At 54.4% G+C, this 13,425-nt stretch overlaps 1 protein-coding gene across 3 annotated transcripts in view; it reads left to right on the top strand.

Annotated features, from left to right (window-relative positions):
• TRPV4 (transient receptor potential cation channel subfamily V member 4) overlaps positions 1 to 13,425 on the top strand; it is a 47,309-nt gene that overhangs the window by 6,264 nt on the left and 27,620 nt on the right. The window contains exons 1-2 of one of the 3 annotated variants that reach the window (XM_075898841.1): positions 479 to 4,482; positions 11,835 to 12,254. In XM_075898841.1, coding sequence (XP_075754956.1) covers positions 4,319 to 4,482; positions 11,835 to 12,254 — 584 coding nt within the window. In that variant the 5' untranslated portion in view covers positions 479 to 4,318. Of the gene's footprint in view, positions 1 to 478; positions 4,483 to 7,051; positions 9,317 to 11,834; positions 12,255 to 13,425 lie in introns of those variants that run through there. The other 2 variants (XM_075898843.1, XM_075898842.1) reach the window with 2 other exon arrangements.

Raw genomic sequence — 13,425 nt, 5'->3', positions numbered from 1 at the left:
ACGTAATCCAATTCTTCTGCCGGCCATCACCTCATCAGGCAGCCCAGTGTCCGTCTCTTGGCTTGTTGGGGCTTCGACGCTCAAGGAGGCCAGTTATAACATCCCACCATTTCCAAAGCAAACTTCCTCCTGGTGTGATGTGCCTAAGTGCGCCACCGGCACTTACCAAGCTGCCTGCCTTTTCCATCTTGCCCGGCTATGACTCACTTCACGCCGCTGCATGGAAACAGTCCTGTTGGCTCCACCTTTGTTCCATACCGGCCACATTGGCCAGTGCATTTAATAGGCTTCATTACTAGGGTGCAAACCCCCGGGGAGCGCGTATGGAAATTCCCATAAAAACATGGTTGCTACTGAAAACCAGGCCAGTGTTTCATAAAACATTTGTACTGAGATTAGGGCCGAGGAACTTTTTTAAAATACCCCCACAATTTGTGGGCCTGACCTGCCACTCTCTGGTCTCTTGAGCAGTAGTGGCTGTGCTTAGCCTAAACACAGCTGTGCTTGTTTGCCCAAGTCTGGATTCTCATTCTTTCCTGTGCCTAGTTTTCCTGGCAGCAGACAGAGAGGAAGAGAACCATTCAGGAGCCGACAGTGACGGTGGGCTGGGAAGGGAAAGCCAAGTTCCCACCTAGTGACGCTGTTTAGTTGTTTTTCTCCTTTTGTGGATTAGGTCAGTGTAAGTGAAACACCAACTTCTAGCCTATCCAGGAGCATGTTTCTAAGCCCACATTTCAAGTGCTGCTCAAGGTATTCCAAGAGCTGGAGTCTTCTGGTGGAATCCTAAGTGCAAATGAATCTGCAGGGGGATTTTTGGTGGGTGGAATGGATCCCAGCTGGGAATTGGCCTGGGCGCAGGGGATCACAGAAGGCATTGTGATAGCCCATCCTCTGACACATGGCAACTGATCTACAAAGTAATGAACAACAAGGGGAACTATGGTTAAACCAAAGGGCTGGGATTTTGGAGAACTGGTGTCTTGGCACTTGGTGTGACTCACTGTGTGGCTTTGGGCCAATCACTTCCTCCCGCCAGGACCCACTCACACGGGCTCATAGAGCTACACAATCACAAGGGAGAAATGCTGGCTGGTTGGCGCCCAGGCTCTGGCATCCCCCCCGGGGTCCCAGAACCCCAGCTCTCACCCAAGCCGGAACGAGTACACTGGAATTTTATAGCCGACCCCACTGAACCCAAGTCAGCTGACATGGGCCAGCTGTGGGTGTGTGGTTGTAGTGCAGATGTGTTGGCAATGGTGGCGAAGGGCCACCCGGTGAATTCAGATAGACCACAGGGCTGACCCCTAAAAACAGTGCTCATGGTGACTGCAGCAGGCTCATCGGGGGTCAAATGGCAACCAGTGGCCTAGGGAACCTGTAATACTTAGCAAGGCTGCAACCAAAATCTTTGCCTTTGGCTCTGGTCGGGTTCCCATCCTTCTAGGGTGCAGTACGTCAAGTCCAGGAGAATAGGCCAGAGTCAGTGGGACAGGGGAAAGCCAAGGGAGCTGTATTGCTGTGGGGCAAGGGCTGTGAATGGCCAAGGAAAACATATAGTCACAACCTGCAGATCCACCCAGCCCCTGTAAATGTCGTTTGTCGCTGAATCTCCTCCCCATGTTCACTCCGCAAGGAAGCCGGGAAAATGGCCAGAGACTAAACACCCAGAATGGAGCTCCCTGCCCTCCTGCCGTTCTGCCATCAGCCTGGGTGGAACAAGCGGCACACTTACAGCAGAACGGGATCACATCAGACACCACAAACACTGCCCTGTGGTCCCGCCACCCACCAGGCACACAGAGGGGCCATCTGGCTCTGTTTCCAGCCTGCCGTGGCTCCCTCGAGGCTGGGGTGCAGCAGTGACGTGACGAGCTCTCTGGCCTGTTTGGGATGACGTAGCTCTATGGGATCGGTTCCTCCCAAGTCAGGAGTGCCACCTTTAGAAGAGAGAGGAAGCACTTGCCGTAGTAATAAATATTTATAAGTGGTCTCCAGCCCAAGGCTTTCTGGGCTTAATGCACTGGAACATAAAAGCTTTCTCATCCACGCACGGAACAGAACTGCTGCTCTGCCTGAGCTATTACTGGGTTAAGAGGCTCATGCCTGTCCAGGCCAGTCGGCCTTGAGCTTGCTGCCAATTGATAGCTGTGGTCAGTGCGCCCTGTGGGTCTGACTGTGTGAAATCAACATCTTGGTCCTCGGCAGGGAGAGGGTATCTCCAGGTGAGACTCTCCCTCTCTTTGGCAGAGTGGCCTCGCTTGCTCTCAGTGTTGCCCTGTGCCCGTGAGGGGTTGAGCCCTTAGTGGGACTTTAACTGGACTCTGGACGGTCTTTGAAATTGTTTGTGGTGAACTCCTGCTCTTCTACCAGCGTGGTGCCTTCTGCCTGCCTCTGATGCATGCTCTTCTTCTTGCATCTAGTCCTCCTTCCTTCTCCTGACCCTTGAACGGTCCGACTCATCCCCGCTCCTACACGTCTGCTTCATTCTCCCCCAGGGGCTGGAACTGGGATGCTAGGGGTGCTGCCAAACTCCCTGGTATAAAGGGGTGTCCATCATACACAGGGTTTGCAATGTGTGTTATAGTGTCTCTCAGCACCCCACTGTCATGATTGGTCCAGTCCCGCTGTGCTCACTCCAAAGCCAGCAGCATTCATTCTTGCACTGCAGCGCTCCCAACCAAACACAGTCAGGTCCTCTGTGGAGCCCCTCTTCTCTTAGCCCATCCAACCCTGGGTTCTTTTCACAGCGGGGTTTATTGAGAACAGCCTTGCTCTCCCAGGGCGGCTCCCTGGCTGTAGCATGTGCTGCCAGCAGAGAGCCCCATGCCTGGCAAACACAGCCTGTGCTGCTAGCGAATAGGTGAGGGGACGACGCTGGTGCAGAGGTAGGACATGCCAGATGTGACTGGCTGTTTGCGATTGCCCCACCCTGAAGCTCCCATGTGACTCTTTCCAGGCCATCCTGGCCACAGAGCGATCTCCAGTCTCATGCCGCCTCTGCTCTGCTGCTTCTGGGCAGGTCACACCCCCTTGCTGGCATCCCAGTGCACCAGCTTTTGTGTAGAACGTATCTTAGCCATGACCTCAGTGCTGGAGAAGAGGCCTTAGGGTCCCCGACAGGGATGTCTATACTGATGTGATGTGTTCGCCCTTGGGAGTGGTGCAGCTCTGATACCTCATGGTACTACAGGCTGAACCTCTCTAGTCTGGCACCTGTGGGACTGACCGGCCACTGATCCAGAGAATTTGCCAGAGCATGGGAGATTAGTATTGTCTAGCAGCATTACCAACACTACCACTGCTTACTGGATTCCTAGGAGGTATTGAGGGGTAAATTAGAGCTAAATAACTGCACAGAACACTGAGAGCCAGGGCTGGGTTCTGTAAACAAACTTTATAGGACTGCAGGAAACTTGGCCACATTCACAATAAGTGGACATCTGGCTAACTGAAATCATGCCGGACCACAGATGTTATCGCTAGACTAGAGAGTTTCAATCTATAATGGGTAGAGCCCTGCAAATCTGTGGGTATCTGCTCTATATCCACAGGTATCTGCGTCCGCGGATGTCAGTGAGGATCGCCGCAGCTCATTTTTGCAGCTATGGTTGCAGATGCGGGTATCAATTTTGTGTCCATGCAGGGCTGTACCAACGGGATGTATGGTACCTGTTCTGGGGTGCGGGAAGGTTATAAACTGTGATTAAATAATCAAGGCTGAGTTGGCATCCCTGCCCCTCCTCCCACTGCGTGGGAGAAGACAGAGGAAACTGAGAAGGGCAATGTAGGGTCAGTGCTGCTGGAGACAGCTTGTTAAACCTCACACTGAGCTGTGAGCACTGAGGCCTCTGGCCCTAGCACACAGCACACAGATCACTATCTCCTGCCTGCCCCAGACCTAAGACATGCAGCAAAGGAGTCACGTAGGTCAGGTGTGCCAGCAGGGTCACAGGACATGACAGGATGCTGGGACTGCCTTACATTGAGGGCTAAGCGAGCTGCAAGCATCACCCCAAGGAGCCACTTTGTGGGAATTCATTGTCTCATGTACTCGAGTCCAGCCCACAGGCCAAATACTGCGGGTGTGTAATTTTCACAGCAAATAAGTTAATAACTTAATTGGTTAATTTTTAAAAAGCATCCTGATTGGTTAATAGCTTAGGGTGGTTAATAATTAAGTTGCCCAGTATTTTAAATATCATGTGCTGCAAAGAGCCTCAGAAGACACATTAACAAGCCCCTTGCACACCTCGGTCTGTGCATCGCTGGCCTCAGGGGTCCTGGAGATGCATGGCACTGCTGCGTCTGGCCTCAGGTCATGCCGTCAGGATGCCACGTCGGGATGAAATCTTCTGGGGGTGGGCTGCAAAGTGTCACCGATGAGGCATGTGGGGTCTTGGAGCACCTTGTCCCAGGGATGCGGAGTCAGGTGGCGTCTCTCGGTTTGCATGCCCCTGGCACACCAGCAGGAATGTGCAGAGGGTAAGCAGCCATGCATGGGAGTGCACAGGACTTTCACCAGCTCCAGACTGACTGGAGAGGCCTTTGCTCACAAAAGTCTGGCTCCGCGGTTCAGAAAACAAAGGGTCATTGCAGGGTTTCTGGGGCTGGGGAATCTGCCTGGTTCTGGCCTGGCCTCTTCCAGTCAGGCCAGGCTTTGAGGAGCCATAAAGGAGCAAAAGAGTAAAAGGAAATAGAGCCTCCTATCCCCTCCCCCATGCCATCTTACCCTGGGGCAGTGGGGAGATCTGGGTCCCAGCTAACTCACAGCCATCAGTCCCCAGCTCGCACTGAGTGCTTGGGGCAACAAGCAGTGGTTCTTCCAGGTGTCCAGGAAGGGGCCAGTTCCCTGGGAGAGAGCTGGAGTCGTGGCCCGCGTGTGGCAGCCTGCAGTGACCCTGCCCGGCTCCCCCAGGGAAATGCCATTGGCTTCCCTGGGATCAGGAGAGGGCCATAAAGGTGCAGAGATTCCTACGGCTGCCCCTCACCTCCTGAGCGGTCACCCCACCTCCCACCTGCCTCTTGCCACCCTGTGTCACCAGGCTTCCAGCATGACACCGGGACTCTTCTCCCAGGGCATTTCAGGCACTTTTCTGGGATGGTTTTAGTGTCTCTTTGTAATTGTGGTGAGCGACGAGGAGGAGAGGGCAGTGCGGGCCAGTGGCTAGGGCTCAGGACTGAGCCGTAGGATCCTGGGGACCAGGCCCACCTCTGTCAAAGACTGGCTAGCTGGCTGCAGCTCTCCTTAGAGTGGGGAGGAGGGTGCGGGATCCTTTGTAAGGTGGATGATGAGTCCACCATGGGGGCAGGGTACTGGCTGTTGTTAGTCAGCTGGCAGGGCCTGTTCTTATTGGCCTCATTTAGAGATGTACCAAGATCCAGCCCTGGGGCTTGGCACGATTTTGGCAGGCACAGACTCTTCTGCCGTGATAGGATTTTTCCCTTATGCCCAGCCATTAACCATCGTGCACCAGCCTTCTCCTCTTGCCAGGCCCGGAGACTATGTGACCGGGAGGCAGGTTTAGTGCTGCTGAGTTTAACCTGTTGTCCTCTGCGTGCACCACCCTCTCTCCTCCCTGGGGGGAGCAGCAATTTCTGCTGCCACAGAGCACTTACTATCAGAAGTAATGGGCCTGGCCCCCTGTGCATAGTGAGAAACCAAATCATGAGATTAGCCCCGTGCTCATGGGGTGAAAACAAGCGCTGTGCTGTGATCGTTGAGTCCCCTCTCTGCAGCCATGGGTGCCATCATGGCCAGTGTACAGTGGTTCTAGGCCCTGCTGCGGGGCCCAATGGCACAGAGCTTCCAGCTTCCTCCCAAACCCAGCATTGCCATTCCTTAATGCCGTGTCCCCCTCCCACCCGTCCTCCATCCCTGCTGTCCTCTTGCCCCCCAGCCCTCCCGTCTGCTCCTCCCGCCGTGTATCTTGTTCTCCCCTGACCTGTAAGTGCTCTGGGCAGCTCTGCCCTCTACATACGCTGTGTGCCGTGAGACCAGAGTCCCACTGGGCCAGGCTCTGTCTGAACATTCTCCTCCTCCCCCTACCTGAAACCTTGAGGTGAGGGGGAGCTCTGGGTTGCCTTGTGCAGGTAGCCTGATGGGCTGTTCTTCCTCAGGAGGTGAGCCTCCCCCAGCCTCAGCTGGGGAAGAGACCATGGGAGCTGGCAGCACGGGTCACATCCTTGTGAAAGCCAGACCTTTCAGGGAGGTCCATGGGAGCTCAGAGCCCCCCATCAGCTGCCCAGTGAGAAATGCTGAGAAGAATGACACAAATCCCTCACTGTGCAGAGCCCCCGAACCCCTTAAGGAGTGCGGCAGGGAGCTCCTGGCCTAAGGCCGATGGGTTAGGATTCTCTCCTTACAAAATGAGGGGAAGTTGTCTTTGTTCCCAGGAATGTCACTGACCATGGCAGGCAGCTGGCTCTGCTGGCAGGTAGGATCCAGGCAGCAGGAAGCCCCCTCACCTCCTGCCCCCACAGAGATGCTCAGGAGATTAAGCTGCCATGGCATTGTACTGTATGTTTAAATTAACCCTTGGAGTGCCCGCAGTTTCCAGGCTACTGCCAGGAGCCTATGTCTGGAGGCATGCGTGCTGAAAGCCGGACATGGCCTAACCTCTGAGCACTTAGGCTGTTGCTTTCTGCCCTATGTCTAGGGCCCTACTAAATTCATGCTCCATTTTGGTCAATTTCCTGGTCCTTGGATTGTAAAAGTAGTCAACGATTTCAGAAATTTAAATCAGAATTTTCAGTGTTGTAATTGTGGGGATCCTGACTCAAAAAGTAATTGTGTGTGTGTGTGTGTAGTGTCACAAGGTTATTGTATGGGGGTTGCAGTACAGTATTGCTACCCTTACTGCTGGCTTCAGAGCTGGGCAGCTGGACAGCGGTGGCTGCTGGCCAGGAATCCAGCTCTGAAGGCAGAGCTACCACCAGCAGCTGTGCATAAGTTAGGGTGGGTTGGTATGATGTGGCTAGTCTTTCTTCTGTGTTGTTGCCTGCAGAGCGGGGCCTTCAGTCAGCAGCCACCTCTCTCCAGCCACCCAGCTCTGAAAGCAGCAGTACAGAAGTAAGGGTGACTTGGCACTGCCACCCTCACTTCTGCACTGCTGCTGGCAGGACACTGCCTTCAGAGCTGGGCACCCAGCCAGCATTACAACCACTGCTCTCCAGTTGCCCAGCTCTGAAAGCAGCACAGAAGTAAGGGTGGCAACCCAGAGCATGTTAATATAACCTTGTGATCCCCCTGCATCTCCCTTTTGGGTCAGGACCCCCAATTGGAGACACATTGGAATCTGTACAGCATAGGGCAAAAGCACACCTGATATCATGGTCCGTGATACGTTTGGCATGGCCACGAATTTGGTAGAGCCTGACCCATGTATCTGCCTGGCATTTACATTTGGCCAGGACAGGGCAGCTCTTGGCAGGGGAACTCCCTTCTGGAGCAGCTCTGCCTAGTTCCCGGGAGGGCTGCCTAGGGCTGCTTTTACGCTTCTGGTCGTTGCTGTGCTAGAGAATATGTCTCTTGGAGTAGTGGCTGGAGGGTCCATGGTTACTGGTCTTGCCCTGGGCTGGAAATTTGAAGAGATGAGGGCTGTTGAGTATTAGCTTTGCCTCTCAGGGTGGAGGTGGGGGTTGGTTTTCTGTTATGCTTTTTGAATGACAATCTAGATGCTTTGTGTGGGATTTTCAAAGGGCCCTTGAGAAGTGAGGTACATAACTGCCAGTAAAAGTCAGCAGGAAATGGAGGCTTGGCACTCACTGGACCCATTGAAAATCTGCCCCATTGTTGATATCCTGAATACCCACACATCTACAGAGGGCTCTGTGTTCACCAGAGGGTTAAAGCTGTGGCTGAGCTATGTTAGCAGTCACGTGTGGAATTTGTCAGGCAGGAAGTTTGCATGCTACACCAGAGGGAACCGGAGAGAGCTTAGCCTGATGGCACAAGCTAATTTTTACCCTTCATCTCCTGGGGCCTTACAGAGGCTGTGCCAGCTGCTGCCTTTCCAGCCACGAAGGAGACATTTCTGGCAGAGCTGGGTTCTAGTGCTGGTTCTGGCCTACCCGCTGCTCGTCTCTGTGCCTTGGTTTCCCACTCAGCAAAGGAGGGCTAGTGATAGCGGCTGGCTTTGAGACTGATGGATGAGAAGCATTAGTGAAGAGCAATGTGCTATTTATTAATCTTTAGTGGAAGCTGGAGATCTGTTCTCTTAGGCGAGGGTTGGGCAGGCAATAATGTTTAATGAGGGACCACTACAACATTTTGGTTCCACTTTTCTATGGAGAGGCTGTAGGGTCTGGGATGGAGGCTGTGTGCAGAAGGGAGCTGGGGGATAGGAGTACAGGAGAGGGTATGAGGTCTGAGGAGTCTGGGTAAAGGAGGGAGTTTGCAGGGCACAAAACTTCCTCCTGCCTCCCGTGCAGAGAGGCAGATGGAGCAGCCAGTTGCTTGGAGTCCTGGGGCTGCTCCCTGCCTGTGGGTCCAATGGGGTGGGCTGTAGGCCAGATTGAAAGGCTTGGTGGGCCAGATATCGTGCCCACCCCGTCTTATGCAGTGTCTACACTGGGCTCTCATAGCATTGCACAGACACATTACTATGTCCATGCCTGTGGTGTTTGACCCCACTCCCAGCAAGTCCAGCCGACCTGGCGGTGCTCTGGCTGCACCAGTATCCTTTTACTCCACCGCTGGAGAGGCATCAGTGGGAAACTGCCTGCAAGAGGCTAGTGTCAATTGCCTGGGAGGAAAATCTTGTGTAAAGGCCCTGGCGCCACTGTTTCCTGCAAGCTGAGTGCTTGTGCAGCTGCTCAGGAGAGATTCCAGTGCTGCCCAGGTGATTAGCAGGGTGCTTGCAGGTTTGTGTTTCTCCTGGTGGTGCACAGTCTCTCATGCCTCAGTGCATCTTTACAAAATGTATTCCACACATGGATGGAAAAAATCTGCATGTGAATGGAAAACATTAGCAGGAACATTGCCTGGTGCCATTGCTGGGGGGCTCAATTACCATGGGGATGATAAACTTGAGGAAATGTCAGGGATCCCAAATTGGAGACATCTCTGTGTGAGTGAGCGGGGAGGCAGACGGAGGGTGGGGAGAGTCATTCAGAGCCCAGCTCATAGGCCCTGGAGCTTTGGGTTCTGCCCCCCCAGCCTAACTTTGGGTTTTGGGGCAGGCTATAGAGGTGCTGCTCTTTGAGACTGATGTGTGCAGAGCGCCGGATGCTGCATGGCTCCAGCCAGTGCCCAGCAGTGCTGAGACACCCTCTGGGGCTTTCTGTCTGCCGGGGATCAGCTCTTGCCTCTGCAAAGGTGGGTTGGAGACCCCATATTACTGGGCCAGCTGGGGCACGACTTGGGGTTCAGCTCACCCCTCGCTGGCCCACCCAGCACAGCACAGGAAGGGAAGTGGGCCAGAAAACTACCTGGGACTTGCCCAGCACTGAGGGTTTGGCCTGTTTGCTCCTCCCTTCAGAATCCAGAATGGTTGTGCCCATCTCTGATTTCTCTGGGTGAGAGGAGGGGATGCAGGACTAGATATTGGACGAGAAGCCAGGACCCCGGGCTCTAATCTTGGCTCCATCAGTAGCAACCTTGGACTAGCCATGCCCCCTCTCTAGCCTCAGTTTCCTATCTGTATAATGGGGATAATGACACTTTTCCCCTAGGAATGAAAAGGCCCTCTCTACAAGCCATGCCCCCAGCTCCATAAGGCCTGCTCAGTGTCTCATGCTTGGCCAGGGGGCTGCAAAGCCTAGGACCCAGCTGAGTGACACTCCAAACCCCCCCCCCCCCTGCCCGGGGAGGAGTCTGCCCTATCCAGACGAGCCCCACAGAGGCAAAGGTGAGGCGGGGTCACTCCTTGGAGTCAGATGTGCCCTCAAGAGGGAGATGAACAGGGCGATGTGGAAGGAGCCGCAAGGGGCCACTAGGAGGATGGCATGGTTTGGCATGGTTGACCCTGGAGAGAGGAGCAGGAGGATCCTGGGGTGGGTTCGGTGCTGGGCTGGGCTTTCAAAGGGAAGAGGAGACTCTGAGCCTGCAGTGGATGAAGCTGCCTCAGGCGGGACAAATGGCGCTCCAGGGTGATCACACTCCGGCTCTGTTCTCCTTGCTGTTTCCTGTCTCCTCAACCCCTACCATCTCCCCAGGCCACATGGGGCCCATGTGCTGCCCCAGTCCGGGAGGGAAGAGAGTTGCCGCCCATGGGCTGGGATGATTCCAGACACCCGTGGGGCCAGAGGGGAGAGGCTGAATTTCTGATGACGCGGCAGCAGGATTGCTGTGCCATTGAAACCTGCTAGCTCTCTAGTAATGACATGCTACCTAATTAGAAGCATATTCTCCATCCAAGGCCTGGAAAGCAAAGCCCCACATTAGGGTTTGTTAGGCAAAGCTGCATCCAAGCAGAAAATGACATGGTCCCAGGCTGCTTTTTCTGTCATCCCAGAGCTTTGAGAATCTGTCAGCCACACTCCCAGAGCTGGCCACGGCTTACAACTTGCTGCCTGCTGCTTATTTCTTTTGCAAATTTTCCTGTGCACCCAAATAAATCAGGAATGCGGATTTGAATTCCCACTGCTGGGCGAGCCATGCTCAGGCCCCTCCCCTGCCATGAAGCCCTCATTCAGCTCCCTTCCCTCACCCCGGGGCACGTCTCCATCTCAGGGTCTGAGTGGAACAGATTCCCCATTGGCTCTCAGTTGTGCCACGGTTTCTGTGTGCAGCCTCTGACCCCCCTCGGCCCTGGTGTAACTGTCCGCACGAGGGGGCAGGATGACCATGAATTGGGCCTGGGGAGCCTAGTACACCCTTTCCCTACACTTGGGAAAGCTGGGAATGTCGCCATTGATGTCAGCAAAGCAGCACTGGTGTAAAACTAGCGTGAGATGGGAACTGGGCCCTTAAGGGTCACCCGGATGCCTGTCCTCTGATCTGAGGGCTCCTGCAAATGGCACAATGCCAGCCTGCTGGGCCAGGGCGGCCTCTCTCCTGCTGTCCTGGGATCCATGGCCTCGTTGCTTTTAGCCAGGCCCTTGGTGTTTACTGGAGGGGGTTTGGTCGTATTTATAGGGATGGAGAAAGAAGAGCCTGTTCTCTCCCCAGCACTGGGCTGGTCCCAACCAAACCACATCTGGGAACGGCAGGCCTGTGGTGGGGCTCGCCCTCCGTCATTACAGCAACTCCTTGAAACACGAAGCCGGCAGCCGATTGGAGCCCGCGCAGCTCTGCAGATCAGAGGGCATCAGGACGCAGGCTTGGTAGCTGCCTGCCTGTCTGCCCCAGCCCCCCAGGAGCACAGGGGAAGCGCAGTTACTGCTGGGCGGGGAAGGTGAGACACAGGGAGCCTGTGATCTCCCTGAGCATGGAGCAGGGAGTCCTCCTGACTAGGAGCCACAGGTGGAACCTGGGAACAGGGTAGGTAGGATGGATCCCTCCTGCCAGTGAGGCCCAGAAGCTGTGCAAAGTCCCAGCAAGGCAAGGATGTGATGGGAGCAGGGCCCAGCAATCTGACGCATGCTGCTTACCCTGTTTGCTATGTTATGCTGCTCTAGAAGGGGTTGCGTTGATCTGATCTATGTCCCCACCCCCAGGGGATCTCATTCTCCTTTGGGGCCACTCAAGTGTCCAGCCGAGGGGCCTGGAATTCCTGCCCCAGCAGGGGGGTCTGGCCTGGCTCTGTGCATCTCTAGTGTTGATGCTGTCTCTGGCTGGGAGGGCTAGTTGCCTCTTTCACAGCCCCACCCATTTGCACGTGCAAACTGCACACATTCATCCTCCCCACCCCTCTTGTTGTTTCTCATGCTCTCTCGCACCCCTTCTCTTCCAGGCACACAGGCGGCAGCCGGGGCCCTTCCACAGCAGGCGGCATGGCAGACTCCGATGACCCCCCCCAACTCCACGTCGGGGAGGCCAGCGAGGCCCCAAGCGAAGAGGGCTCCTCTCAGAACGACACTTTCCCCCTCTCGTCTCTGGCCAACCTGTTTGAGAATGAGGATGTCCCCTCACCCGCTGAGGCGGCCCGGCTTCCCCCCGGCTCAGGGGACAGCAAGCAGCAAAACCTGCGTATGAAATTCCATGGGGCCTTCAAAAAGGGCATGCCTAACCCCATGGACCTGCTGGAGTCCACCATCTATGAGTCCTCTGTCGTCCCAGGACCCAAGAAAGCTCCTATGGACTCGCTCTTCGATTATGGCACTTACCACCAGCGCCCCAACGAGAACAAGCGCCGGCGGAAGAAGATCGCAGAGTGAGTACATTGCTCCCGTCCAAAGTTCCCTCGTTTTCCCCCATCATTGTGTGGAATAAATTTTGTTGTGTGCACTGAGGCTTTTATGGATGTGCACCAACAGTAGCAGCACATTGTCCCAGCTGTGAGCCCTCCACTAATCAGCTATGTGGCATCTGAATCTCTCTCGGGTGGCTGCCCAAGTGCTCAGTTTACAGGGATCACTGCCCCCGTCCCATACTGGCAGAATGTCTACTCACGCTGCCACTTGTCCATCAGGGGCTCTGCGGGGGTGCCAGACAGGGTTAGGGAAGAGGTGGCTGGGAGATACAGAGAGGGGGCAGAATTGTGAACTGATGTTTTAATTTCAATTATTTTTACCTGCTGGCTGGGAAAAAGGGAGCACTTTTTGAGCAAGTTTTGTCCAAAAATTGTTTCAACGTTTGGAATTTCTGAAAGCAAAATTTAATCCCAAGTTTTGGAAAATATCAGCCATCCCTAGCTCGGGGCATCTGTCTGTCCCAGCCTCACAACCCAGTTTCTCCAATCCAGAAAAACACCTGGCCGTGGCCTGGGAGCCTTTTTCCTTCTGATGCTTTGTTACTCTTCACAAAGTGCTGGAGAGATTTTGTGTTCCTGTTTGTATCATTTTCAGTGCTCAGGTATCTACTGAGCCACATTTATTTTAATGGTACTTTAAAAAAAATAATAAAAAGAAAAGATCCACAATTCTGACATTTTTGTTGGAAATATTTGGAACTGATTGCTGTGGATTTGAATCTTCTCTGAGATGTTCGCTGTGGAAGTCATATTTAAGGGGCTAGGATTGCAGGGAGCAAACACACTCAGAGGGAAGGATATGGAGAGGCAAGAGGGAGGAACATGGTCCCTTTGATGCCATAGTCCCAGTGCTCAGCTAGGATCTGCTCCCTGGGCAGTGGTATTTCTGCCAGCCTACCCATTTCTCACAGGTGCAAGCTAGTGCCAGTCATTAGTATGTGTGGCGCTGTGCCCTTGTAGTGATCTCTGCAGCGCTTGTGTCGAATGTGCTCGCTAAAAGCCACTTGCTTGTGTCTGGTTGGACTTGTTTCTTGGTTACTTCCAAAGAAGAGGGCTGCTGTGCAAGCAGGCCAGCTTCCTCGAGGCACTGTGCTGGGAGCCAGACGACAGCCAAGCCCCTCTGACCTGGGTA

Source organism: Pelodiscus sinensis, chromosome 15 (assembly GCF_049634645.1).
Source record: "Pelodiscus sinensis isolate JC-2024 chromosome 15, ASM4963464v1, whole genome shotgun sequence".
NCBI lineage: Eukaryota > Metazoa > Chordata > Testudines > Trionychidae > Pelodiscus > Pelodiscus sinensis.
This window is presented reverse-complemented; position numbering and strand designations above follow the sequence as displayed.